The sequence below is a fragment of the Trichoderma camerunense genome, assembly GCF_050948025.1.
Source record: "Trichoderma camerunense strain CBS 138272 chromosome Unknown V8C40scaffold_1, whole genome shotgun sequence".
Taxonomy (NCBI): Eukaryota; Fungi; Ascomycota; class Sordariomycetes; order Hypocreales; family Hypocreaceae; genus Trichoderma; species Trichoderma camerunense.
The window spans coordinates 2,010,175-2,035,182 of NW_028145369.1; the positions used below are offsets into that span (position 1 = coordinate 2,010,175).

Below are 25,008 nucleotides of genomic sequence, written 5' to 3' on the forward strand. Positions count from 1 at the left end.
GGCGGCACTGCCCCGCCAAAAGACCCCTAGAGGTACCTCCCCAAGCTCCCGCAGTTGGTACCTCCCTAACAGCTTCTTGGCAGCCACGGCATGCATGGCTCGTGCGCCCCGATGCTTAGCCTGTGATTCCGGTTCCTTGTCAACTCCAAAGCTCGACTTTAAGGAGACGCGAACCTGCAACAACTTTGCGCACACGACCATCTTCGATACCTAACGCACGCAATTCCCCGAGCGTGACGACCGTTTACGAGCCGAGCTCTACACAGCTACAATCTTGAGGGTAGGTGCCCTCACTTCCGCAACGTCCGTTTGCCAGTGGCGATTACAGGGGGGAAGGGGCAACGAGACCGTCTTCGGCGCCGCATTGCTGTCATGGGACCTTGTTGCTAATGCTCTTTTCTTCTCGTCATATACAGCGGAATCGCGTCAAGTTCATCATCAGACCATCAAGCATCTCTTTATCTATCAGAAAACATGGCGGACAAGCCCGTAGAAGCCTCTGCGACGAGGGAAAAGCTCGAAGGTAAGTTGCGATCCCACATCACCAGCACAAAGAGAAGCTTGGCTAACAGTTGGCATTGCAGCGCAGATCAAGTCCGCAGACATGGTGAGGTCAAACCGGAGAACCGAACAACCCCGACGACCCAGCTAACGAATTCGAAAGACGGATGATATGCAGCAGGAGTGTATAGAAGTTGGTACGTTGGAATCGATAACCGCCGCCATTGGCAGGGAAAGAGCCTACACATGAGAGAGGAGGAAACTAATGATGGAACTATAGCTCAGGAAGCCATGGCCAAGTTTACCATTGAGAAGGTATGTACCGGACACTATGTTGCGATCGACAACAAGCACTGACAACACATGATAGGACATTGCACAGCACATCAAGCGAACAGTCAGCCAACCTGCCCTTATACGAGACGAGAGGAGACGTTACTAACCATATATGGCGGTACAGTTTGATGAGCGAAAGGGCCCAACCTGGCACTGCATTGTCGGCCGAAACTTTGGCAGCTTTGTCACTCATGGTACGTGGATGACTGCTGCTGCGCTGTGATACCCCCCTGTTTCAAGGTCCGGCTTCCGGCTAACATTGTTTGACATCTACAGAGACTAAGCATTTCATATACTTTTATCTCGGCCACTGCGCCATCCTGCTCTTCAAGACGCAGTAAACCCTAGAGCGAGGAATTCACGAGGATAGAATATGACACTTGCGAGAGTTGCGACCATGGCTGTTCTTGTTTGAGGCGTGGAAGCGGCGTCATAAACTTGGGGAAGTGTTTGATATGCACTTTGCGGCTTCTTCTTCAGAACTTGAATTATTATTGTGTGTATTATCAAAAATAGAGATGAAGTCTTATTCTCATTACCAAACAGCACCTAGTTATGCTTTTGACATGTGATTCCAAATCTTGTTTTTCTTTTCCCCTGGCCAATATGATTAACTTTATCACATCACAGGATCGGCATTGAATCGAGTCAATCTATCATTTCATACAACACGGCAAAAGGGAAGGAAAAAGAGGGGGCAAAAAAAGGAAAATGATCCAAGCTTATTAGGCGACCACCCGACGAAACATTCTTCAGCATGGCCCCCCCTTCTCCATATGCATGTCTCAAAAAGCACTTGCATGAAACTCGCATCTTCATCTCAGACAGCCACTTGCGAGCCCTCCCTCCTTTTTTTTCTGTGCCACGCTATACAAAAGAAACCGCTGCCTTCGTACCCTAGATGTAGAATCTACAGTAGTTGGATGTATCAGAGGTCCCCCTCACTCTCACATTTGCCCCTCCGTTGCTGCATTGGAAGGATTTTTCATCTTCCGTTGCTGTTGGGTATCTTTGCTTTATTTATCTATTTATCTTCATGTACCCCAAAGGATTGACGAATCGTGTTTCGCTGAAGAGTCACTTTTCTCTCTGTTTCATGCTGTGTTACCTGAGTAGTGCAGCACCAACCTATCAAAACCGCAGAGACAGCAAAGCTGGATTGGTTTCCGCATACGGTAGGTACATGTAATAGTACCAAAAGAAGATGGACATCCAAACCTAGAACCCAAATCAGAGAAACCCCGAGCAAAAAGGCGCAACTTGCTGGGAAATCTCTCCGAATCGCTGTCCCCCAGCCTTTTTTTCTCTCAAAGTTCGCTTTTTAGTTTAGCAGCTCGCCTAGAATCAGAAGTGACACGCTATTTGCCTGCACTTGTTAGTTCCATCGCCCGCCGAAATGTCACTGGCAAACTGGCAATTAACGGGATAAAGCAAAGCTCGGCCACAGCCCAAATTTCCCAACCGCCAGCGCGCATCCAGGCGGCCAAAGCTAGATGAAGCTAGCCCCCAAGCTTTTTTCATTCTTTTCTTTTCCTGTCCATGCTTGCTTAGCCCAATTTTCAGCGTCAGCCAGCCTGTCGAAACAAAAGAAAAAAGAGCTTGCGGCCTATGAAGTGCGTCCATTGCAAGAGAAGCAAAAAGCTGCATTTCCCCTTCATCCAATGATCAAACATAAAAAAGGCTGCGGAAGGCCCAATTTGCTTCCCCGTCTGAATTCAAAGGGTAGACTAGCCGAGATTGGTCCGTTTTGACGACGGGCTCTTTTTTTTTTGTCATTTGTGCTTCTTTTTTTGCTTTTTTGCTTTGTTGCCCACACCCCGCATTTCCCTCGCCACGTTAGTACGACGGTCCAGGTTCAAACTATTTGGCTTTAGCAGCAGTCTTGTGGCTTGCGTAGCCCAAGGGAACAAGAGACGAAAAAAGATGGTGGCTGTAAGTCGGCGAGAGACAGGACAGCCCAAAAACTGCTCAAGAGCATATCGGTTGCATTGCGGGATCGGAATCGGGGCAAAAGCGCTATCCAGCAATCAGTCGGGCCCGTATGCATAGCGAAACTGCCAACAGCGGCGCTTTGTCCCTCCTCTCTCTTGTCCTTCTTGTCCGTCGTGCTATTCTCCGCGTGTGTCCAAGGGTCGTGCCGGGAGCATGGGGGCCGTCCTCTTTTATCAATGGGTCGAGAGTCAGCCCGGTTAGATGTCGCATTGCAGAGTCGGGGAGAAAGCAAAAACGACACACCGATATATCGTATGTGCGAGGACGGAGCCCCGTTCCCACTCTCAGATGCAAAGTCGACACTCTTTCATCTCATCTCATCCTCGGTCGTCTCATCCGTCCTGGCATTCATTTTCTTTGTGACGGCTCGTCTGTAGCTTGGCATGTATACCAGTACAGTACTTGGAGGTGGCGGCAGAACGGTGATTAAAGACCTAGGCTAGCCGTGGATCGTTCTACACACCCCCCCTCTGTTCTGGATGATCTGACCCCGGGTCATGCAATCAGCCTTGGACCCCTCAGAGAGCAAAAAAGGCACATCCATGTGGCTTCGCTCTAGCTGTTTATATATTGGTCGCACGCAGAGGGAAACGGTGCCATGCTGGTTCACGCTGGCCGCCGGGCCATTTGAACTGCTTCTTCGGAGAGAAAAGGGAGGGGTGGAAAGGCCCGAGGATACATGTACATGTGTAGAAAGAGAGACGCAGGAGGGCTTCAATCGGTTCAATTCAGCAAACCGTCTCGTCTCGGGAGTGCCTGTCAAGCAAATCATGCAGGAGAAACTTCAAATTCACACGGAGTACTTTGGGGCCATCGTAACTCGGGCAAAAACAAGACAAGAATGAATGCAGCTCATACAGGTGCCTCTTGTACTGCGGGGCCCGTCGTCTAAGCAAAGGCCAAAAATGGCTCCATTGCCATGACAGTGCTCGACTCACTCACCGAACAGCACCCGCAGGACCCTTGTTCATCAATCAACGATCCATAATAGCTTTCTCTGTATTGTACGAGTATTGTCCGAACGGCGGAAATGTCGGGGGGCCTTGCGTGACGTCCCGCTACCCTGATAGGATAGGCAGCAAGAGGCAGTTTTTTTTGCCCTTCCGATTTCTTGGTTTCTCATCAGTTGCCAAATGACACAATCAAGGTCCACAAAATGCCGCCAGACCCTCTCTCCAAAAAGAAGACCAAGCCAAACAAGAGCTACCCCGGCGGGAGAAAAGAAACCGTTGGAAGAGGATGGGTAAGGCAAGACTAGCCCTTGATTACAGATCATCTGATGGGAACGGGACCACGGAACGAGTCGCGGAACAAGTCACGGACAGAGGGTAGTCACGGAGTAGCTGGTACGAGTACTACCTTACCTTGGTACTGCATCGTGACGGTGTAAATGTACCGGAGCAGTCAGTTGTCGTGAGCGAAATATGCGTGGGGAGGGAGCGAAAGAGAAACACCTGGGCGGATAATGCCGAGATCGCTTGATCACCCATCACCATGGGGAACCAATAGAATGCGCGGCGGCCAGATGACCCAAGTCAAGTACAGTACTCCCGGGTCGGGTATGTACCTACACATGTCTGTTGGTTGTGATGTTTTTCGTTCTTACGCTACGGCTGTTTTAGTTTCCTAGCTTTACCGTGCTGTTGGGTACTGTAGTCGATCTCATAAATCGACAACCCGGTAAATCGCGAAACAGAAGAAGAGAACATAGCCAAGAGCAAAAGAACACAAAAAAAAGTAAAGCAAAAAAAGAGAGCCATTTAAAAATTTTCTACAGGTAGGTATAGACGGGTAAATCTCATGCATCTAGACTCCGGCAAAACTGATAAACGGCCGGGCCCTGCGGTCGACCGTACATACGACCTACATAGAGCAGTCAAGCAAGCAGCGGTAGCTGCAGGCGACGGCGTCATGGCCCGGCTGGCAAAAAGAAATTTCCAATACATTTCCGCACTAGGCATGCATTAGGAAGTGGAATCGGTATAAATACGTGGAGAGGAGCGAGGGAGCCCAAAGAGTGGTGTGGTTGCGTGTGTCATTGAGGCGCGGTGATGTTGCCATAAGTAAGAGAAGGCAAAAAGAAGAAGAAGAAAAGAGTGCATCCATTTGAAAAGAAGGCCCGTCAACAGGCAATCAAATGCCGGGCGCAGCGTGATATAAGCAAGTGAGGGAAAATAAAAAGATCCCCCAGGGAATTTCACTTGTGCGACATCCGGATGTCTCAAATCGGAAACAGAGAAACCTAGAAAGCTTCGTCAGGCGATTTCCAGACGCAAGTCAGCGGTCCTGCTCATCTACCCCGTCGATGGGACGGCTCATCGTACTACGAGTATACTAAAAAGAGAAAAGAATAAATCACGATGACGGGGGGGAAGAGGGTGATGCGTGTGTTCGTACACCGTACAGGCACAGGCATCACGCAGATACAAAGGAGAAGAGTAACATCGCGCCATGCACCGACCACCAGAGATGCTGCACCGGGACCTGAGCGAGGCGTCCCGCGAAGAAAGCCATGGATCGGGGACGGCCAGTGGGAAGAATCTACAGTACTGTATATACAGCAGTTTCTGCGACACCCCCAGGCAAAAGGCAAAAAAAAAAGCACATCATTACAAGCTTACACACAAAGATGCATCCATGCATACACCAAGAGAAAAGATCATAAAGTACATCCAGACTCTGCGGTTGAAGCGTCTCGTATCGGAGCAAATCTGACTTTCGCTTTTGTTCCCTGAATGTACTCGTACTCGTACGAAACAAAGTCCGGCCATCGGGCGCAGAGGTACCGGGTCGTCGTACCTGCCTTGCTGCTGCACGCTTGCGAGTGTGGCGCACCACGCCATGCCCGATTTGCATGACTTGCAGCGGGCCTGTCCGCCATTGCCCATCCAGCCTGGCAACCTGGAAGTAAGAGTACAGGTACTGTACTGTATTGAACGGAGTACCTGAGGCTTGGGTAAGGTCAATGCTTTGGCCTGGTCTGATGTGGCTGGTGTTTGATGTTTGTTTGCTTAGATTGGGTTGATCTCTTTTGAACCATCCCAGTTTTGCTTCCAAAAGGTCGGGAAGGGATTCTGCAGGCCTCAACACACACACACTTCGAGATCCGTCTGTCAAATCACCTTTATATACTTCGCGCACAACAACAAACACGCCCCCCAAAAAATGCGGGCAAACCGCAGGGCCTCCCAAATGCGCTGTCAGCGGCAAGCAACGCCAAATGTGGAAGCTGGCGATTGGGCCCCGCGACGGGACAAACAGCGGCACGTGCCAGCAATTCATCGCTCATGCGGCCTGCTATTCTCGCACGCACATGGAAGCCGGCGGTGATTGGCGAGTCCAGCCTTGGGATGATCCCGTTGCAGCAACACCCAGATTCTTTGGGGCGACGGCCGTCGACTTTGTGCTTGGCGGAACAGACTTTGGACTACTTTCTCTTCCTTTTGCTGTCGTAGTCCCCAGAACGGCTGTCGCCTTCTATCTCCCCGACAACTTAAAAAGAGCCAATGCGCTGCGGCTTACAGCCCGCCCTGAGCCTTGCCTTTTAATGTTTTGCCAGCTCGTATTTCCCCTCCAGAGAGCCGTCTTACAAGCCCCGAGTACCGGTACGGTACTTTGTCCATACTCCAACCTCCCATGTACTACCAGGTATCAGTCAATCAGCTGGGGGCCGTCTCCCAGCGGGCGCGCGCCTGTTTGCGAATCTCATCACTGGGGTCTAACCGCCGGCAAAGCCCTTGTCTCGTTGTTGGTCTGCCAGATCGTCTCAGGCCAGCCAGCCTCCAAACAACAAAAAGAGACTGCTTTTGGGACTTTATCCTCTGGCCGCACGACTGTTGCATCTCCCCCATTCCGGTGGCACTGGTCAGATGATTCATCCGGTTTTTGTGTGTGCAAGATGCCTCAGCGTGAGAGCTGCCTCATTGGATTGGCCGTGAGCAGCGCCAAGTGGTGGGGGGGCCTTCGCTAGGGATTATGTAGCCGCGGGAGATCAATCTGGAACAGACTGCGTACCTCACGGCAGTGTCGAACCAGGTGTCTCGGGCAAGGGAGATGCTCGTCACTCATAGAACGTGCTAACGTTGATACATGGCCAACCGTGGCAGAGCCATCTCCCTTGCATCGTCACAAGCCTAATGTGCTGTATGTATGGCCGCGGTTGCCATGGTAGGTTAGCACACCATGTCGGATCAGACCTACGATGAGATAGTTCGTGCAAGGCGAGGCGAGGCGTATCGACATGGTAGCAAGTCGAGTAGTACGTGCTAGCCAGCATCAGATCAATTTGCTCGCTCCCAGATCCAAGTCTCTCGTTCAGGCTTGGGGGTGTGCCAGTACTGTCTGTACGTATTGGAGTGGGATCATTATACGTGTCTGCGGCACTGCCGGCCGTCAGCCAGCCAGCGGTGGCGAGCGACGACCTGCACCAAACGCAGGCATTACTGCTACTTGCGTAGCATTGCGTTCCAGACATGGCAAAGGCCGTTGCGCCGGATTGCATTACCCAGCCGCTTTACCCAGGCCAAGACGCTGGTGCAGCGAGTGAGACGACAGAGGCGTCTGTTTCTCGCTTGTTTTGAGCAGAGGGTACTTACTGTATGAGTGCAGACAGACCGGGTGCCCATTCATCTCGTATGCGCATGCAGGGTGTAGTAGCACGATGCTAACGAATGAGCTCTCCTCGGGCTCGAAATGGAAAAGAATCTCATTTGGCCCTCGTCCAACAAACCGACTGTCTGGTCGTCCGCGGGTGGCTTGCGGTGATCAAATGTCAATATTGAAATAAATAGCCCCGGTGGAGCAGGCTAATACTGGCGCCGGCGTGCGGTACCAAAGCTCCAGGCCTTGCTTGGCTGCTCGCAGATTGCTGCCAGCTAGGGATACAAGGGAGGGATCCATGATGCCCTCCGTCTATCTGCAATACAAGCAGCTCTGCAGAGAGAGCGCAGGGCTAGCCACCGCTGACTTGAGCACGGAATGTTTCAGAGGCTAACCTGAGATTGAAGATGGGCCTCCAGCACGGTCGCTAGGAACCCGTCAGCAGCGTCTCCGAAGGATTCAGGAGCCAACCAGCAACAGCAAGTCGAGCAACGTTGAAGCTGCTTCAAGCTGCTTCTGGCTGTCTCTGCTTGCTGCTACTGTACTGCTAGCTCGGGCAGCGGAATGTACTCGTATGCATCATCACTTCTACCAGCTGACGGCAAGATTGCTTTCCGGCGTGGGCACCGAAGCCGTGACGACCTGCGACTTTGACATGGGGTACGAGTGATGAACGTGGGAAAAGGCCGTTACTAACGACAGCTGACTGGTGGCCATGCAAGTCTATCGCGGGAATGTCGCACACACCCCCTCCACTAATATCGACGCCCATTTTTTTTCTTCTTCTGCTTCTTCTTCTGCTTGACCTTCATGTAACATTGGCACGGTACCGAGGTAGGAAGTAGTAAACATGCATGGCTAGAGGTATATACAAACATCGACTTCAGTTAGTAAGGCGAGTAGGAAGAGGCAGCTCAAAGCCCGGAACCAGTTCGCGCCTGGATGGGCTGATGCCTCCCGCAAAAAAGCATCCAATGCGTCTTTGCACACTCCTTGCGCCGGCCGGTGACCGAGCGATGTCCGGATCCCCAAAAAAAAGGCGGCCACCAGCCACGAACTTGGCGTGGTCAACGTTCACGTTCGCATGCCGGTGCAACGTCCATGTGCATGCAATGGCGATACAAGACATGCCCGTCGGCGACGTCAGCGGGCATTTTGCCTTGCAAGGCCAGCTCACAAAAAAGAAAAAAAAAAACGTCAACGCTGCCTGTCCTGTCGGGCAAGGCGAGAGGCGGAGAGGCTGTGACGCGCTCTGCATGTACCATTGGATCCTTACTAATGTACATGTACACGTACAGCTACACGTACAGCTACACGTACAGCTACACGTACAGGTACGTCGAGTGCCCGCAAGAGCTGTGCGCTGCGTGATGTCAGCGCTCGTGTCGTGTGCCACCAAGTTTCTCGCCGGCCCCCGTGAGATGAGAAGCGCAGCTCGAACTCACCGAGCCCAAAGCGGCGCCGCCATTGGTCTGCAGGTATTCTCGTATGCATGAGAGAGGAAACATCAGGTTGGTGCCCTAAGATGCAAATGGGCACAAGATGAGCAATGGGCAGCGAAGATGCTCCCTCTCAGTGAAATCCCGGGTTTGGGGGTTGAAACGGTACGTACCCGGGTACCGTACTTTCGACACACGTCAAGATGCGGCTTGTAATAGCCTCATTTCCAGCTACATGCCGGACCAACTTACCCTGCAAACACGTGCATTGACGATCATCCTCCCAAGCTACGGGCGCTGGACGCTGTACGGAGTACCTCGCTGCTGCATCATGTACCTCTCTGGCTTTCTTTCTGGGCCGTCTGACAAATAAACTTGGGGTGTTCTTGTCGAGATTATGCTGGGTCTGCTAAAGGACGTGCAGTCGTATCGCGCGCAGCCCCCAGCTTTTTTTCTTTCTCGAAGGAATTGCCCAGTACTTTAGACGCTGCTGAAACAATCACCGGCCGTAGGGCTGCTGTCAGCAGAGCGCAACCTCACACCCTCTCTGCTCGCCCAAAAGGCGTCTGTGTGATGCTGATTGGACATTGTCCTGCTACACAGATTGTCCAATACGGAGGCGCGACTGTCAGGGAAATTCCAAGCGACGCTCGCAGACGAATAAGGCGGCGTGGCAGTCACCCGGTTCCACATGACACTGCAGTCCGCTGAGAACGACGGCGGCGCTATTTGCTGCCGTAGAGTACAAAGGGTCCCTTAATGGAAACAGACAAGAGGGATTGACAAGATGCAATCAGCACGGGATCAACCAAGAATTCGGCCGTTTTATATCTGCTGGGTGAAGCAGTACTTGCGTGTGTACGGGCATCGGTGCTAAGCTCCCATGCTGTCATGGCTGTCGTTGAATCTTTTACCGTCTTGCTGGGTTAGCTCCCCTGCTCCGGTGATCCCCATACAGCTTAGGCCGGGTGGTACCGGGGAGATACATACCGCTCACTTCGTCATGCGGATAGCAACCTGCTTCATGTACAGGATCATGCCCGCGGATGACTCGCAAGGCTTCGTAGGGCATATGTACTCTGTAGGTATCTGCACGACGCTGCAAGGCTTGACTCTTTTCTTTTCTTCTCTTTTGCTTCGCCAACTCCAGTCTGCTCGACTTGCTAGGATCAGGAGCTCGCTAGTGTTTGTACGACTGTGGCTGCATGCACGTACATCGACAGCACTCGCTTGGCCTTTTGCCATGACCGCCCGCTGCCAGAGGAAATGGGAGGGGGCGTGGCCTGAGAATTGGCCCTTTGCTGGCAAATGCTGGCGCAAAAGTGCAGTGTACTCGTACATAACAGTAGCACCAGAATCCAGAGGGACAGGGCCACGTTCGGTTCTACATCCGTTCTGCTAGAGATGTTCCCTTCGAGGGGCACAAGGGCAGCCACAGCACATTCTAGAGTTTAGGGCCTGTGCGCCGCTGTGCCTGATGAAGGAACAGCAGTCCCGCACATAGACATACAATCACGCACGCATCTTGACTGTATCCATTGCTTCGTTGGTAGTGGGCTGTTGATTGATGAGCAGAAAAGGGGGGGCTTAGGCAAAGGAGGTGAAGAAAAAAGGACCAGAAAAAAAGTCCAGACAAAATCTGATATGGGGCAACTGCATCTGCTCCGTAGATGAGATGGGTCAATGCCTTGGGTGAGGAAACATAAAGTACCAGACATGGAGGCGATTGAAGAGGCCAGACGCAGGGGGGAAGAAAGATCAATGCAATGGAAGGTCTCGAGACCTGGGGGCAGTGGGTGAATCAGCGCTGCTCTGGTCTGCGCTGAACTGAACTCAACTGACCTGAATCAATGAAGACAAACTGAGGTCAATCTGAAGTGAAGTCAAACTCAACCACACTAAAACCAAGCTGGACCACCAATTGCACAGATCAACCATTTTTTGATGCCTTGCCTGCCTTGGGTACGTGTACATGTGCAGTACGAGTACAGCACAGCAACCCTCCAGGTATGTGCAAGCAACTTGGCTGGTCCGGCGTGTGTGTCACAGCAGACAGAGACTGCGCTCAGCGCCTTATTTTGGCCCAGCAGGAGAAGGCTCCGAGCCGGGTGGAATGAAGGTTACCCGACCTCACAGGTACTTGGCCCTTGTACCGCAAGGCTAAGCCCGGTGGCGTTAGGCTGGGAGCTCCTTGGCCTGGCGGAGTACCGCGGTGCCCTGGCCCGCCTGTTTGTCGTCCTAGGTACCGGATGAGGTCCCGTAATGTCGACCCAGCACGTCCAGAAGTGGCCGTTGAAATCAGTCAACCCCAGCACGGCCAGAAGTGGACGCTGGGAATTCGTTGGTCAGCCCAATAGTGGTTGAGTGCCGCTGGGCGGTTCTGGGGACTGCTGGGTATCGCTAAACAGCGCTGGAAAAGCCTCTGCCAGCCTTGGGCCTCGTGCTGGAACGTTGGCTGCGCGCTGAGCAAAGTACTCGTACCTCGCTACCTGAGCCTCTAGCTCCGGGTACCTCCTCTGCTGGCCTCCACCCGTCCGGGGCCCTGTCGATGCCCTGTCGCTGCCCTGCCCAGGCGTGCGCCGCCGTGAGTCTGTAGCGTCGAGGGACAGGCAGTAGCGCGCATGTATGGATGTATGTACGCAAGTACTGCAGTACAGGTACTCGCACACGTACAGGTACACGCACAGGTACACGCACAGGTACACATACAGGTACACTCACAGGTACTCGCAGGTCCGGCCAGTACGGGCTGGGTACAAGCTGATGCGTCCACTCCCTCTGCATGCGCTGCTTTGGTGGTACTGTCCACTGTCCAGCGGTAGCAGCCACGCCCTGGGCCTTGTTCCCACTCTCCCGCTCGCCGCCATTGTCTCCGCTCCCCCAACTGGGAACTGGAACTTGCCTCTGCCTCTTCTCCTGCCGTAGACCTCTCCAGTTGCTATTCCACAACGCCTCTCCACCGCGGGAGCTGCATCATTGCACTCTTTTCCCTCTCCCACGCAACCTCATCTTCCCCGTTGCTCGGCCTGTGCCTCTGCCTCTGCGATTGCGTGCCACCAAAGCCTCCTGCTGCGGTGTTCAGGCCGGCCTTTTGAACGCTGCACGCAGTTCCGGATCTACCCATTTCCCGTATTGCAGGCCCACCGCGCTGCCTGGATGTGACTCGCCCTTTGTCCTTGAGCCTTTCTCACTTCACTTTACCTTCACTTGCTCAACAGGTCGTCTTCACTTTCTGGCCGCCGCCGAATTCTCAATCGATCATGTGGCGTCCTCCCTGCCGCTTATAGAGTTTGTTTTCTTCAGTTGAGTCTGAGTAAACAAGCGTCTTTTCTTCCACCCGTCTCCAAACTCAACTTCGGCATCTTTATACCCTCAAGACCGCCTTCTTTCCTCTTGTCTTGACCACAACAAAGCCCTCCCGTATCCGGCTGCTGCCTGCGAATTCCCGCAATTCTCTGGCTCGTCTGTCTGCCACTGGGAAGCTGCATCACACCAACCTCGCATCCACATCCTCAGCTGCCAACATGAACTCTCTCAAAGTCCCGGATAGCGGCCTGCTCCTGGCGGGTTCTGGCTCCGAGTCAGGCCTACCGCCACAGGCTTTCCACGTTCAGCTCGACAGATCGACGATCGACTCAATAATCCAGTCTTCTCGCAATGGCGAGGACCTGCGCCTCTCGCTGGGCCAAACTCCCGTAAGTCTGCCTCCTTCAAGTCTGCCCATAGGGGGTATGGGAAACCTCGTGTGCTGACTGCTCCGGGCCTGACCTTTAGACAATCCAATACGGCTCCAAATCGCACCGCATCGCCGCTCCCAACGATTCCGCCGATTACGACCTCTACCTCACCCGCCCCTTCGAGTCTACACGCCGGGCGGAGAGAATACCCAACACAACCAACGTCTTCGCGAAGCCTGCCAGGCCATACCGCCGAAAGTCGTCCACCCCTGGACTGGACTCTGATATTGAAGCTCTGCAAAATGGCTTGGCGGCACATGACGCAGCGCGAGAGAGGTTTGTGCTATTTGCATGTCGCTGTGGTGTTGTGTATTAACACCGTTTATCAGGGCTCGTGTCGTCGGAAACTTGCCAGAGTCCAAGGCCTCGGCAAAGTCCAGGGCCAAGCCCATTTCCAACTATGGCTCAAAGACTGGCTCTTTGCCAACCTCACCCAGCCTCAATGGCATCACCTCGCCTTCGCTGAACCCGACACTCACCGCATCCCAGCAAGCTATGGAACGTGCTAAGGAGCAGAGAGTGACTCTGGTTCACGAATTGGCCGTCAAGGACCGATCGACGGAATACCTGAAGAAGAAATGGGACGGCAAGGAGCACGAATTCCGATTGACCCTCGAAAAGGTTGCCGAACACAACGCCGACTCAGATACATGGACCATGCGCAAGACGTATTGGAAGGAGCTCGACCCTTGGAGCTACGATTACGCCTCTCAGGACGAGCGGCAAGTTGTTATTGACAACGCGATCCGCCAATTCGACAAGCAGAGGCTATCGGCTTACGAGGCTGTGTGGCAGAAGCTGCTTCCGAAGGAGGAGCGCGGCAAGGGAAAATGCTTGAGCCGGCTGCAGGCAAACCTGGCAAAGGGGCCCCCTCCCCCGGCACCCAAGATCAAGGTGCAGAAAGCCGACGACGGTTTCACCTCTGGCGATGGTTTGGATAGCGAGAAGATGGTACGGTCATCATCCAACCCTCTCCCTGCCAAGGCGAAGAAGGCCAGCAGCCAGGAGTCGCAAGTCAAACGGCTGCTCCAACCCTCCAAGGCGGGCGTTTCCAAGCCCAAGGCGAAGCCCGCCGCCCCAAAGGCTTCTCCCACCAAGAGCAAGGCTGGGTCTAAAGGCAACGACAAGCGTATACTATCACAGGAAATCATTGTCAACTCCGATACCTCAGGCGACGAGGCTCCAGCTCCGCCGCCTCCTGTCAAGGCGAAGCCAAAGCCTGCGGCCCCCAAGGTCAAGGACACAGTCATTGTCGCCGGTCGTCCACCTATCAAGGCCCCGACTCGCCCAGCACCTGTCAAGCGGCCTCGTGAGGATGATGACTCTAGTTCTAGCTCTGGAACGCCGCTGTCGAAGCGCATCAAGCAGAGACAGCCCCTGCCCGCACCCCGACTGAAGCACCGCCCATCCGATGCCAGCGTCAACTCTCGTGGCACAGTTGCATCATCATCCTTCAAGAGCAAGAATACCTCGCCCACCAAGTCATCCCCTCTGGCTTCCTCACCACCTACCAATGCCTCCGACCTCGAGGACAACGCACCACCCCCACCTAAGCTGAAGCGAAAGACGGATATGGAGTCCAAGCCTTCGGCGGCGAAGCGACGAGCGGCGGAGAGCGTCTCGATTGAGATCCTACGCAAGGCCAACAAATTCAAGGCCTACTACCAGCAATACGAAGCATTGCACCACGAGATCTCAGCGTTGGACAACCCTCCCCACGAAAAGCTGGCCGACCTGCTGGATATGAGAGGTCGGCTTGAGAGCATGAAGAAGGAGATTTACCGAGAGTGCTCGCCTGCATGAGATTAGGCAATGACAGCACCACAACCAAGAAAATTACAGAGCACAAAACATCAACACAATATGGGGAGGTTTACGATTTACAAGTTGAAATGACGATTCGATAATAGGACCAAAAAGGGACTGGATAATTTTGCTTTTTTCTTCTTTTCCTTGTTTTTTACATTTGGCGTTCCGGCAAACAATGAGCTTTCTGCATTTACCCCAAGGAATTTGGGCGACGGATTTTGCATCTCGCAGCGAAAGCCTTTAGGATAGGCACGCTCTGGCGCAGGATATGGCTGATACCATTCGAATTTAGAGTCTCGAGCAAAGAGACCAGCAGAGGAACATCTGTCTGAATTGCTTAGTTGATATTTCAAACACAGGGCCCTGCTACACGGGGCGAAAATTAGTGCTGACTAGGTATAGTAGTCTAGGCATGTAGCAACTGGTAGATACAAAAAAGATACAAAAGTCTTTGAACAAACAAGAATGAAGTCATCGTGTTGGTTGTGTGAAGTTGCCTGGCTGTGCTGTGACGACGATTGTTGATGTCATTGATGCTGCCGCGGTCTGCGCGAGGGATCTAAGCCATGCGCGAAGACGATCAGTGTCAGCATGAAGATCTTTGTTGATCACTAATGCCCAGACAGATGCTAGATTCTAGCAGATGCTACTGTAGTGTTACCGGTTTTACGGGGCAGCCGAGGGCCGAAAATGTCAAGGAGCGAACTAACGCTTGCAGCTGAAGTTGAAACAAGACTACTCGTACTGTATTTTACTCCTATTGCTTTCTTTTTTGTTTCACGCCTGGGGTTTCGTTTGATTGGCGTTTACGGGAGATTCCGTGTGATTGTCATTGCGTGCAAGGCCCTTTGATTTCTTGGATAAGCTGCGGCGGGTGTTGGGGTAACGGGTTTGAGGATAGCGGTTGTATGGGAGCAATCTACCCTGGATGTTTGCTCTTGTATCTTTTTCTTGGTTCTATCAAGTTCTTGTCTACTTTGCTTCTGGGCGATGGCTAGAATAAGGGACTGTAGATTTGGATACTTGCATCTACTAGATAGATCTTTATTTATTATCTACTACTAGGCAGATATACTTGTAGTAGTTTATAGTAGGTCTATCAAGTATTTCCTCATTGATGTTTAATTAGAAATCTACCATAGCCGTAAGCTAGCAATTCACTTTTTTTTCTTTTTTTAATTGAAAGGGATCCCCACGTGGGGTGTAGCAACGCCCCACCTTTTTGTATCTTTCCTTCCATTCACATCCATGGAGTGCCTGCCATCTGTACCGCCCTTTTTCTTAGTCAGGGTCCGATTTTTTTTCTTTTCCTGTGCGGGTGACATCCATGCATGTGGACTCTCTTTTTATATCTTTACTGTGCTTGTAAAGCATCTGTTGGAAGTCATCGCTGTATATTGAAACGGATTCTACGATACATATTTTCATCATGATAGCTCCTTAGATTTCCGCTCTCTGTTGAGAGGACCGATTTTTCTTTTCTTTTTCCTTTATCTATTTGGCGATTTAGAGGCGCACTTTGACATTTTTACAGCTTTATCGCTTATTTTTTTTTCTCTCCCTTTACGACTTTGGGGTTTGCGAGATTTGAAACATGGCGACGCTCGCTGTGGAGGATTTCCCGCAGATGTGGCAGCGGCCGAGCTACGAAGAGCTCTTTGCCATTCTCCAAAGCCTGGAACTCAGCCCTCCCGTGTGGAACCACAGACAGAAACAGTCGGACATTATTGCGCACCAAGAGTCACTCGCTACCCAGCGCAAGGCTGAGGTGACACGCTACATCTCGTCTGTCATCAAGAGCCCCCTCGCATGGATCGACGACTACGACAAGCAGGAGGCGCTCTGGGAGCTGGCGAGCAAGCGAATGTCTGAGAGATGCGGCAGGACGGCCATGGGCGAAGTCACGAGGCGGTGGCCGTTTGACGGAGACGGAGTTGCGTGCGAGCCGTTTGAACTGATCATCAAGGAGCCGGCTCTGACGGGTGACTCACTTGGGTTCAAGACTTGGGGCTCTTCGTACGTGCTGTCGCGCCATTTGCCTCGGCTTGCTGCAACGTCGCTGTTTAAGCTCTTTGATGAGACTCTTGGTCAGCCGCCTCCTACGGTTCTGGAACTTGGATCGGGAACTGGGTTGCTGGGTGTTGCTGCTGCGGCTCTTTGGCAGACGCATGTCATTCTCAGCGACTTGCCCAACATTGTTCCTAACCTCAAGGACAATACGGAGAAGAACAAGAGCTTGGTTGAGTCCCGTGGGGGATCCATGTCGGTCGGGCCGCTTACTTGGGGCGGGGAGGAAGACGAGATTGACCAAGAGCTCTTCGGTGAACCATTCCAGTTCAAGGTCAGTTGAAGATTCACCACTTATATGCCACCTGATTTATAAGAACACTGTTGCTAACGTCATTTGCGGCATGAATAGCTCGTTCTCGCTGCTGATCCCTTGTACGACGATGATCACCCGGCACTTCTCTCTTCAGCAATCTGCCAGAATCTCGCTCTTGGTTCGGAATCTAGGGCCGTGGTCATGGTGCCTATGAGGGACAACATCACGCGGACTCTTTTGGAGTCTTTCAAACAGGCCATGCTGGATCTCGAGACGCCGCTGTTCTGCGAAGAAGAGAGTGAGCTCGCTGGTGAGGATGATTGGGGCGAGGACGAGGAAGAGGGTCAGGTCAAGTGCTGGCTGGGAATTTTTTCGCGTGGGGGGTCGCCTTTGACGACGTAATCCATAATTCACGATGAGGTAGAGGGATATAGACGATAGACGTTGGACAAATGAAATAGCAAATGAGGTCATAGACTAGAGACTGGAGATGGGATATAGAAGCTAGATTCTTATACATAGATCCATATGGACACTTCCACTAGACTTAGACGTAGTATGAAGCTTAGTGATGCATCTCCACGCACGCAAAAGCCGAGCACCAAGATTTTCGTCCCATGTCCCGTCACCGTAAGTCTGCTTGATGCAAAGCCAAATATTCACCGCGACCCACCTCGTTTGCTGGTTTCCCCCAGGCAACTGACCTGCTGTCTACCAAACTGGCACGATGATTCACTGCATCTAGAGCACTTATATGCGCCAAACTGACCTATCATTAGGCAACGCGTATCGATTCTCTTATTGTTCTCTAGCACAATAGATAGGGCTGCATCAGCCACGAGGCAACTCCCGTCCCTGAATCAGAAACGCGGCCCGTTCTTTTGTATCCGGGCCTGGAAAGAGGGCATTTACTTCACGAAACCTCCTCCTCTTACTTCCCCCTTTTTCGTGACATCCTTTACTCCTAGATACATTCTCTTCAAGTTGCTTCACTCTTTCGGTATTTGCACTCTCAAACAGTTCATCATTCTATTTTCTCTACGCAGCGTTTGCGCTCTCACAAGTGTGAGAAACACCTTCTCCTCTTTCTTTTGGAGAGGCGCCGACGTCGGAAGTTCTCGTGATCGGGAGCCCGGAGTATCTCTCCGTGTCGTTTCCGGCCTGGAGGATCAGGCCGGCATTGACACCGGCTTCATCTTCGTGGACGCCCAAGTTTGTCCTCATTTCCCTGTCCTTCTTTTCTTGCTCGAATTTGAGCTCTCTAAGTGACTTTCCCATGTGATTCCCCTTTTCTTTTTAACCCCTGTTTGCTGGACAGAACGTTACAGATAGTGGTGGTTTCCCCTTCTGTACCTCGAGAGTGAGTCAGTTTTGAGCCTAAAGCAAACAGAAAAGTGCCGGTTGCTTTTCTGTTTTCACACTGCGCTTAGAAACACAAGAGGTCTTATAAGACGTTGAGGAGCCAAGACGCTGAAGAAGAGGCTTTTATACGAGCTTTTGGGAAACCAGACTTTACATTTCAAGACACCAGCTCTACCTACGGTAGGAAGTTCTTCTTTGGAAGCCCTGTGATATCCCTGTCATCGTCGTCGTCGTATCGCGAGAGCCAAACAAGACAAACAGAGCAGCCATGGTCGGTGCGGCGCAGTATCTAGACGAGGAGATTGACTGGGTTCTCTCTGCCGTCGTCGGCAAGAAGAAGCAGTCATACATCCAGACGAACTTCAAGGATAAGTTTGGACGCAGCTTGAACCATAATCAGATTCGTTACATTAAGAACAAATACGGTAAAGACCCTAGGTTTAAGTATGTGCTCTGTCCTCTCTTCTTTTTACCTCTATATTAGAGATATTGGGAGATCCCCGGTGCCGATGAAATTGATAGAACGGTAGCTAACATTATGCTTTTGCCGCGTTTTAGTAGCCCGTTGGTGAATACTCGAGCTCCCAGAATAGTCACATCGCCCAAGCCTGGCGATCCGGGTGAGCAGGAAGGCGAAAATGAGAAAGGCAATGAGATTGATTTAGGAGGTCCGAGAGAGGAGAGACCATCGAGAAACACAGGGAAGCGGCAAGATGATTCAAAGGATGAAGCAGTGGCGATGATACGGGCGAAGCGCAAGAGAGGTGTTGATGATTCGGGCTCCGGCCGGTCAAGGTATTACGAACAGTAACCCCTTCATCTTGAAAGGACAATATCTAACGTGGAACTCTATCAAATTCTAGGTTCATCAAGAAAATCATCGGGCCACAACGACCACAGCTTCAACGAGATCGGGTGTTAAAGACCGTTGAGTATGAGACGCCTCCACAACAATGGAACGCCCTCGATCTTGAGCTATCTACATCGCATATCAGTTCGACTTCTACGCCACCAACTTCTTTGGGACATGGCTATCATGATACTCAATATCCACATACAGAAGCATATGGTAGCGCGAGGCAGCAGACGCTCTCGCAATGTCACGACATCAGTACTAGCATTGGTTGGACACCATCTGTGTCGTTGACTACCTGGGGAACCGACTCTCCCGTGTTTACGAATGTCAGCCATAGCATGAATCCATCGGATTTGACATATGCTACTTTGACGATGGAGCAGTTGTATCATCATCCAGCCGAGCAAACTTACACGCTCCCCCAAACACCCACAATCCAGTATCAACCGGAGCTGGTCCAACCTCCCTCATTCTCGTCATTCTCGCCACTTATACCGAACATCACTCGGTATCCCTATCATACCTACCAAGAGCAGCAGTACCATCAACCGTCGCAGAGAGAACAGGACGTTTACCTTCACCTCGAAGCCCCTGAGAACCCAGACTTTCCCAGTCTCACCGCGTCGGAAGTGGGAGGACAACCTTCGCTAGATACACTTTCTGGAATGCCGCTTCAGCTGATCCCAAACTTCCAAGAGATGCCCATCGAGCCAGCATCTGCCCAGGGCGTCGCCGCCGAGCCCCTGACCTTGGCTGCAGGGGATGTCCACGAGCACCACTAGGACTGGGCTCAGACGACAGCCTCTTTGCCCTACGATTGCTCGATATTCAACTCCATACCACCGTCCATCGATTCGATGTTTCAAAATGTCAAGTACAGCTGTCTTACGGCTGACAACTCCCACGCCATACGCCAGTCATTCATCAATCACCCTGATATCGCTACCACAGGGACGATTGATCCAATGCTCTTAGTCAATAATCGTACCGGCCACTCGACTTCCCCTATGATCAAACACGAAATGGAGCCCCCGTTGAGCTTATAGCCTGGTTTTGTTGTCTCGGGGGCCGATGGTCGGCGCTGTAGCTGGAGATATGCTCTGTAGATCGTTTCACACTACTTTTCCCTGCACTCTTTTCAGGAGATTGACATCCATGTCAAATTGTTGAATTAAAGGAACTAAAGTCAAAAGATTCAATGAAATAGCATCCAAGTCAACTGTACTTCGCTCGCTATGCCTAACACTAGTATTAAAATCACAAAAACTGACAGATAGCCTCCACATGTGAAAAATTCAAACAGCCTCTAACCCTTTTGCCTTGCGGCGACGTATCGGCATCAAACTTCATTATCCAAACGAATGATTGCACGGCTCTACCCTTCATTTCATGTCCCCTCCTATAAACGGTATTCTCCGGCGTACATAAAACTATCCCCCTTTTCCTTCTCCTCCCCCACGCGCCATGATCAACTCAAAGTATAGTGTAAAGGGGTATCTGGAAACAGGAAAAGATGGTCGCTAAATCTTTGATCATGTTGTTTCACTTTTCTTTCTTTCGCTTATTTATTTGTTCGTTTCTTCTTTCTTTCGCGCGTATTTTTTTCGTTTATTCTTCTTCTTTCGGTGCGAGGGCACCTGGGAACGTATAATGGGCCTTTATACAGCGATACTTGTGTGTCGTCGAGCTTCAACGTCCTCAATGGGGAACTTGAAGACGAATGTAAAAAGATCGCGCAAGTAGGCATAACGCGGCGAGCTATTGGCCAATGTTTGGATACTCTTGGCCATATCCACCGCTGGAACTCGCTTGCCGCGAGAGGGAATCGAGTGATTCCGGGGGATAAATGCGTCCATCAGGACGGAGTTCTTAAACTGTTGGAGGAGAGTAGTCTCTCTTGGCCCAGTGCCGAACACATCTGCATCGAGACCCTGCACAAACTTTTGCAGCAGGACAGGCGCTGTCTTTGGGTCGGTGATGGTGTCACGGTCGAAGCCTAGAGTCATAGCAGCTCGAAGAACGAGAATCTTGGCACGCGTGACGTTGGGATCCTCGGTTGCCGTGGTAGTGGTGGCGGTGCTCGAGGTCCTGTTGCTGCTGTGGGAATAGCTTGACAGGTTGGATGCACTGCTGGACCATCGGCCACCTCGACCGCCGTCACTGGAAGGGCCGAGCACCAGGAGATTGGGCATCTGAGGAGAGCGGCTTTCTGGAGAGATTGGAGTGTCCTCAAATTCTGTGACTGGGGTTTCGGGAACTGGAGGAGGCTTTCGTGGCCGCTCTTCCTGATGGGTGCTCTTTATGCTCACTTGTTTCGAGTGGCGCGATGAGCGATTTGACTGTCGGCTCTCACGCCCAGTTTGATCGGAGGCGAGAGAGAAGAAGCTCGTCTGGGTAGACGGCCGAGGAGTATACCTGTCTGTGTTCACTTTTGCCCAGCTGTCTTTGAATATATCGCCCAAACCCCAACATGCTTGAACCGCAGAGAGAAGCAGTTCGCCATCCGCTGGTTTACCCTCGAGTCTGTTTTGGCGCAAATTGAAGAGCATCTCGGCGAGGCCCCAGCAAGCTCCGAGAAGTTGATCTGTTTTGCCAAAGAGCTCACCGCGCTGTTTCATTAGGCGATGACATAGCGTGATATAAAAGTCAAGAGTTCGTTCTCGGAATTGCTCTGGAAGAGTCTGGTTGTCTTGTGCACTGTATAGACTAGGGGGAGGCATTAGACACTATACAAAGAAGCGATGCGTTTGTGGCAATACTCACTGGTTGTTCAACTCAAAGCTAACTCTTAAAACAGAGTCTGCCAGCTCGTCTTTCTTCTCGCGCACATCGAACAGGGCTTGGCAAAAATCTCGGCATAGGTCTAGATTGAACTTGACCCTTAAGTACGCCGGGTCTTCATCTTGGTTGTCGTAGAGGCGGTGGCAGAGCTTCCAGCACGCTTTCCAGGCTCTTTCAACAGCATCTGGGGTTCCCGAATCCCTAAAAGCTCGTGGTCGATGCATTGAGCTCAGGTTGGCCAGGGTATTGCACAATGTCCAGGATTCGTGAAGAAGAGTTCGTAGATCGCCAATCTCATCAGCTACTTGAGGCACGTGAGGAAAGGGTTCGTCATCGTCATCATCGCCCTCGGCCTCAGTCTGCTCGTCAATTTCTATGCTTGGTTAGCGACGATACGATACTGTTGAGGCTTTACAAAACCAACTCTCAAGACTGCTGGTGCTGCTAGAACGCAATCGGCTTCCATCCATGAGCATTTCTTGCAAGTCCTGTGCTCGTGGTGTGGCACTGTCTAAGCTGTATCGCACAGGCTTGACATCGGTGGAGATGGGAGGGCGAGTAGGGTGGTTGGGAGGCTTTATAGAGTTACCTTTATTAGCATTTGAAATCTTTGCAGAAAATCTTTTCATGCTGGTAGAGATTGGACTAACGCTATTGAAGGTCCCGGTGGATGATGGTTGACTGGCGCCATCGGCCTTGGGGGACGATCTCTCCGTTGAGGTGACTGACATGGCGGAGGGCTCGCTGGATGCCTACATAAATTTAGCTACATTGCAATTCGACAACAACTTTGTCACATGTAATGCTCACCCAACTAGCAAAGCTTTCCGGAGCGTGAATGACGGAGACGGCTTCCTCAGGGTTGCCTTGACGAACAATTTCCGGGAGACTGGTGGTAAGCGTGAACATCTAGACTGGTGTTAATGCTGGCGGAATGCAAAGATGGTACTGGGTAGCCGCTACTTACATCCGATTGACGAGGAGGAGGCCCCGCTAGGTGATGATGGTCCAGCTCCAGATCGTCGGCAACATCGTCCTCGATCTCGGTGGTTTCAGTGCCGTTGGAAGTGACAGGTGAGGGCCCGACAATATCACTGGGACTCAACAAATTCATCGAATGGGATGATAGCCGATGATGCAAAGAGTCAGGCCGAAGCGAGGAAGAATCTGTGGCGGGTGGAGGAGATGACCTAGAGTAGACGGGTCAATAGGGCACTTGCTTTGGTGCACAAACGTCCTGGACTCACATGATTCTGAACGGAGACCTAAATCCATCTGATTCCGACGTCGCAGACATGTCTCCTTGATTGAATTGAAACTGCAGGCTTCCAGTGGATGATCGTAGCGGCGCTTCGAGGGCCATGATAGATGCGATGCAATGCGCAAGAGCCGACTGCGATCAAAAGGGCGCGACGTCGAGCTGCTTTATGCAAGACCTCTGCTCTGCTTCCTTTGCGATCTGCTCTACACAGCAGTCAAGAGGCTCAGAAAGCCCTGCTTGACGGCTGACGGTGCAGAATGCTTCTGATTACCCCACGAAAAGCCTTGAGGGTCTCAAGCGCGGCCGTGGCGAGGCAAAGGTGCAGCGCTCACGATTTGGATGCAATGGAGGATCGAAGCACTAGCAGAGGCGGTCGCAGTTCGCGGGCCTCGATTGACGGTCAGCGTGCTTCCAGAATAGAAGCAAAGCTGTGCGATTCGAAACGTCCCAGTCGTAGATCAGGCGAGGCAGTTCCAGGCACGCTGGACGGATGGCGGGCTGGCTGCTTTAAGAGACGCTGCGGCCAGGCAGATGGACCAGGGGTCGAGACAACCCTTGCTTAGGACATGCAGCGCCGCCAGCTGTGGAGGAAGACGTTATTCACTTGCTGGAGCTCGCGCCTAATCAGCTGCGGGTGCTAGTTTGCTGAGCGGGGGGCGAGGAGCTCGGGCTAGATCCGGCAAGTTGAGGTTTCTGTTGCAAAGAGTTGCGAGAGGTTGTTTATGTATGTACGATGATTGTGTGTGGGCGAGAAGAGACGAAGGAGTCCGTCAGCAGGCGATTGGAGGGAGTGAGAGGGAGACCGGGAGAGAGAGTGAGAGAGACACAGAGAAAGAGCCTCAGCATTAGCCGGGCTGAGAGTGGAGGGATCAAAGTGCTTCCAGGCCGGCGAATCGCACACGAGGCTCTGGGGAAGGACGACGGATCAATAACAAATGACAGAGGGAGGTTAGCTTTGGGTGTGGGAGGAAGAGGAAGAGGAAGAAGATGTACCGGTAGACCACATGGAAGTACTAACACACATAGCCTGTGCCTGGCGCTGGTGCTACCTGTCCAAGCAGTACCCGTGATGACTGCTAGCTTAGAGGTGCTAGCCAAGTACCAACACGACACGGCATTATTGATCACCTCACTCACTGTATTGCCGCACACACTCGTTGCCCGTATGGAGCACTAAACAAATAGTACGTGCATGCAATGGGGCAGCCTTCAAGATCCTTCCAGCTAACTAATGCTAATTAATGTATGCAGCTCGAGCCCGCGGTTAAAAAAATGACGAGGCTCGTCGTTTCTTGGGCTTCAGGCTTCAATGTGGATAAACAGACGCCAGCCGCAGCGGCCACTCTGTCGCTTAATCTGCCGTGGTCCTACCTGGCCGCTGACAATTGACCAGATCAGCCCGCAGAATCCCTGGAGGAACGCGTCTTTGCGAAGCCGGGGAGTGGTGGATATTGCTGAAAGAAGAAAGGACATGGCAATGTGTACATAATTGTCTCGTGGACAGCCGCGTCTCGCGCAAGACTGCAGATGGGATCAGCTACGGTATTACACGAAGGAACGAACGCCGCCGGGAGGAGCCACATGTCGAGCCGGCAATTCTTGGTATGAAAAGATGAGTTGCCGTTTATCACACATTGATGGTATTAGACAAGTGAATGATGATGACATGTAGGTGTCTGTCTATTCCTTTCTCCTCAAGACATATAGACATCCATTCTTCATACCTCGGCCTTCTCGTCAACCTCCAACCTACAAGACCAATGCCCACTCTCTCGACAATTGGCATTGACAGCCTTGAAAAGCCCTGCCTGGGCAATGCGACACAGCAGGTTGGCTGTTGGAGGGGCGGGGGAACTGCTTTGCTGCACCTAGTTCTTGAAGAGGAGCTTGGTTCCATGGCTGGCCACTCACAGACATGATCGGTCGTGGAGTGGATAGAGCCCGCATGGAGTCGACAGGCGTCGGCGCTTAATTTCAGGTGGATGACATGCTTTCCCCTGCCGAGTCACGAT

At 52.0% G+C, this 25,008-nt stretch overlaps 9 protein-coding genes across 9 annotated transcripts; 6 read left to right on the top strand and 3 right to left on the bottom strand.

Annotated features, from left to right (window-relative positions):
* Positions 1-151: 151 nt before the first annotated feature.
* On the top strand, positions 152-1,404 carry V8C40DRAFT_230348 (dynein light chain DYN2). The gene is made up of 8 exons (XM_083212685.1): positions 152-280; positions 417-523; positions 585-607; positions 665-698; positions 782-816; positions 872-898; positions 962-1,031; positions 1,114-1,404. The coding sequence occupies exons 2-8, from the start codon at positions 475-477 to the stop codon at positions 1,176-1,178; spliced, it is 303 nt and encodes a 100-aa protein (XP_083079260.1). The 5' UTR covers positions 152-280; positions 417-474; the 3' UTR covers positions 1,179-1,404.
* A 4,027-nt stretch (positions 1,405-5,431) lies between these two features.
* On the bottom strand, positions 5,432-5,952 carry V8C40DRAFT_230355 (uncharacterized protein). Its single transcript, XM_083212686.1, has one exon. It carries the CDS (start codon positions 5,715-5,717, stop codon positions 5,439-5,441), a length of 279 nt encoding a protein of 92 aa, XP_083079261.1. The 5' UTR covers positions 5,718-5,952; the 3' UTR covers positions 5,432-5,438.
* A 10-nt stretch (positions 5,953-5,962) lies between these two features.
* Positions 5,963-7,528, top strand: V8C40DRAFT_230356 (uncharacterized protein). Its single transcript, XM_083212687.1, has 2 exons — positions 5,963-7,094; positions 7,425-7,528. The coding sequence occupies exon 1, from the start codon at positions 6,050-6,052 to the stop codon at positions 6,797-6,799; it is 750 nt and encodes a 249-aa protein (XP_083079262.1). The 5' UTR covers positions 5,963-6,049; the 3' UTR covers positions 6,800-7,094; positions 7,425-7,528.
* Positions 7,529-8,070: 542 nt separating this feature from the next.
* V8C40DRAFT_12315 (uncharacterized protein) lies at positions 8,071-9,136 on the top strand. Its single transcript, XM_083210957.1, has one exon. The coding sequence runs from the start codon at positions 8,283-8,285 to the stop codon at positions 8,922-8,924; it is 642 nt and encodes a 213-aa protein (XP_083079263.1). The 5' UTR covers positions 8,071-8,282; the 3' UTR covers positions 8,925-9,136.
* A 112-nt stretch (positions 9,137-9,248) lies between these two features.
* Positions 9,249-9,642, bottom strand: V8C40DRAFT_230362 (uncharacterized protein). Its single transcript, XM_083212688.1, has one exon. The coding sequence runs from the start codon at positions 9,558-9,560 to the stop codon at positions 9,348-9,350; it is 213 nt and encodes a 70-aa protein (XP_083079264.1). The 5' UTR covers positions 9,561-9,642; the 3' UTR covers positions 9,249-9,347.
* A 2,153-nt stretch (positions 9,643-11,795) lies between these two features.
* V8C40DRAFT_230364 (uncharacterized protein) lies at positions 11,796-14,879 on the top strand. Its single transcript, XM_083212689.1, has 3 exons — positions 11,796-12,562; positions 12,642-12,880; positions 12,934-14,879. Exons 1-3 carry the CDS (start codon positions 12,392-12,394, stop codon positions 14,405-14,407), a joined length of 1,884 nt encoding a protein of 627 aa, XP_083079265.1. The 5' UTR covers positions 11,796-12,391; the 3' UTR covers positions 14,408-14,879.
* Positions 14,880-15,778: 899 nt separating this feature from the next.
* On the top strand, positions 15,779-17,311 carry V8C40DRAFT_230367 (putative methyltransferase-domain-containing protein). The gene is made up of 2 exons (XM_083212690.1): positions 15,779-16,754; positions 16,833-17,311. Exons 1-2 carry the CDS (start codon positions 16,008-16,010, stop codon positions 17,136-17,138), a joined length of 1,053 nt encoding a protein of 350 aa, XP_083079266.1. The 5' UTR covers positions 15,779-16,007; the 3' UTR covers positions 17,139-17,311.
* Positions 17,312-18,366: 1,055 nt separating this feature from the next.
* V8C40DRAFT_279396 (uncharacterized protein) lies at positions 18,367-19,739 on the top strand (the record flags this gene model as incomplete). Its single annotated transcript, XM_083221225.1, has 3 exons — positions 18,367-18,542; positions 18,657-18,893; positions 18,962-19,739. The coding sequence occupies 3 exons, from the start codon at positions 18,367-18,369 to the stop codon at positions 19,734-19,736; spliced, it is 1,188 nt and encodes a 395-aa protein (XP_083079267.1).
* A 687-nt stretch (positions 19,740-20,426) lies between these two features.
* Positions 20,427-23,413, bottom strand: V8C40DRAFT_12379 (uncharacterized protein). Its single transcript, XM_083210974.1, has 6 exons — positions 22,983-23,413; positions 22,703-22,925; positions 22,546-22,644; positions 22,160-22,487; positions 21,718-22,108; positions 20,427-21,660 (listed from the first exon to the last, which is right to left on the bottom strand). The coding sequence occupies exons 1-6, from the start codon at positions 23,096-23,098 to the stop codon at positions 20,613-20,615; spliced, it is 2,205 nt and encodes a 734-aa protein (XP_083079268.1). The 5' UTR covers positions 23,099-23,413; the 3' UTR covers positions 20,427-20,612.
* Between the last annotated feature and the right edge of the window lie 1,595 nt (positions 23,414-25,008).

What these genes read in the sequence shown, in the direction of transcription:
- V8C40DRAFT_230356 (XM_083212687.1), top strand. Translation starts at nt 6,050, where the DNA reads ATGTGGAAGCTGGCGATTGGGCCCCGCGACGGGACAAACAGCGGCACG.
- V8C40DRAFT_230355 (XM_083212686.1), bottom strand. Translation starts at nt 5,717, where the DNA reads ATGGGCAATGGCGGACAGGCCCGCTGCAAGTCATGCAAATCGGGCATG.
- V8C40DRAFT_12379 (XM_083210974.1), bottom strand. Translation starts at nt 23,098, where the DNA reads ATGGCCCTCGAAGCGCCGCTACGATCATCCACTGGAAGCCTGCAGTTT. An exon ending in CTCCTCCTCGTCAATCGGAT is followed by an intron (nt 22,645 to 22,702) that starts GTAAGTAGCGGC and finishes ACACCAGTCTAG; the next exon opens with ATGTTCACGCTTACCACCAG. An exon ending in CAGCACCAGCAGTCTTGAGA is followed by an intron (nt 22,109 to 22,159) that starts GTTGGTTTTGTA and finishes AACCAAGCATAG; the next exon opens with AAATTGACGAGCAGACTGAG.
- V8C40DRAFT_230348 (XM_083212685.1), top strand. Translation starts at nt 475, where the DNA reads ATGGCGGACAAGCCCGTAGAAGCCTCTGCGACGAGGGAAAAGCTCGAA. An exon ending in AGATCAAGTCCGCAGACATG is followed by an intron (nt 608 to 664) that starts GTGAGGTCAAAC and finishes CGAATTCGAAAG; the next exon opens with ACGGATGATATGCAGCAGGA. An exon ending in TGGCAGCTTTGTCACTCATG is followed by an intron (nt 1,032 to 1,113) that starts GTACGTGGATGA and finishes TGACATCTACAG; the next exon opens with AGACTAAGCATTTCATATAC.
- V8C40DRAFT_12315 (XM_083210957.1), top strand. Translation starts at nt 8,283, where the DNA reads ATGGCTAGAGGTATATACAAACATCGACTTCAGTTAGTAAGGCGAGTA.
- V8C40DRAFT_230364 (XM_083212689.1), top strand. Translation starts at nt 12,392, where the DNA reads ATGAACTCTCTCAAAGTCCCGGATAGCGGCCTGCTCCTGGCGGGTTCT. An exon ending in TCTCGCTGGGCCAAACTCCC is followed by an intron (nt 12,563 to 12,641) that starts GTAAGTCTGCCT and finishes CCTGACCTTTAG; the next exon opens with ACAATCCAATACGGCTCCAA. An exon ending in CATGACGCAGCGCGAGAGAG is followed by an intron (nt 12,881 to 12,933) that starts GTTTGTGCTATT and finishes ACCGTTTATCAG; the next exon opens with GGCTCGTGTCGTCGGAAACT.
- V8C40DRAFT_230367 (XM_083212690.1), top strand. Translation starts at nt 16,008, where the DNA reads ATGGCGACGCTCGCTGTGGAGGATTTCCCGCAGATGTGGCAGCGGCCG. An exon ending in GTGAACCATTCCAGTTCAAG is followed by an intron (nt 16,755 to 16,832) that starts GTCAGTTGAAGA and finishes CGGCATGAATAG; the next exon opens with CTCGTTCTCGCTGCTGATCC.
- V8C40DRAFT_230362 (XM_083212688.1), bottom strand. Translation starts at nt 9,560, where the DNA reads ATGTGGAACCGGGTGACTGCCACGCCGCCTTATTCGTCTGCGAGCGTC.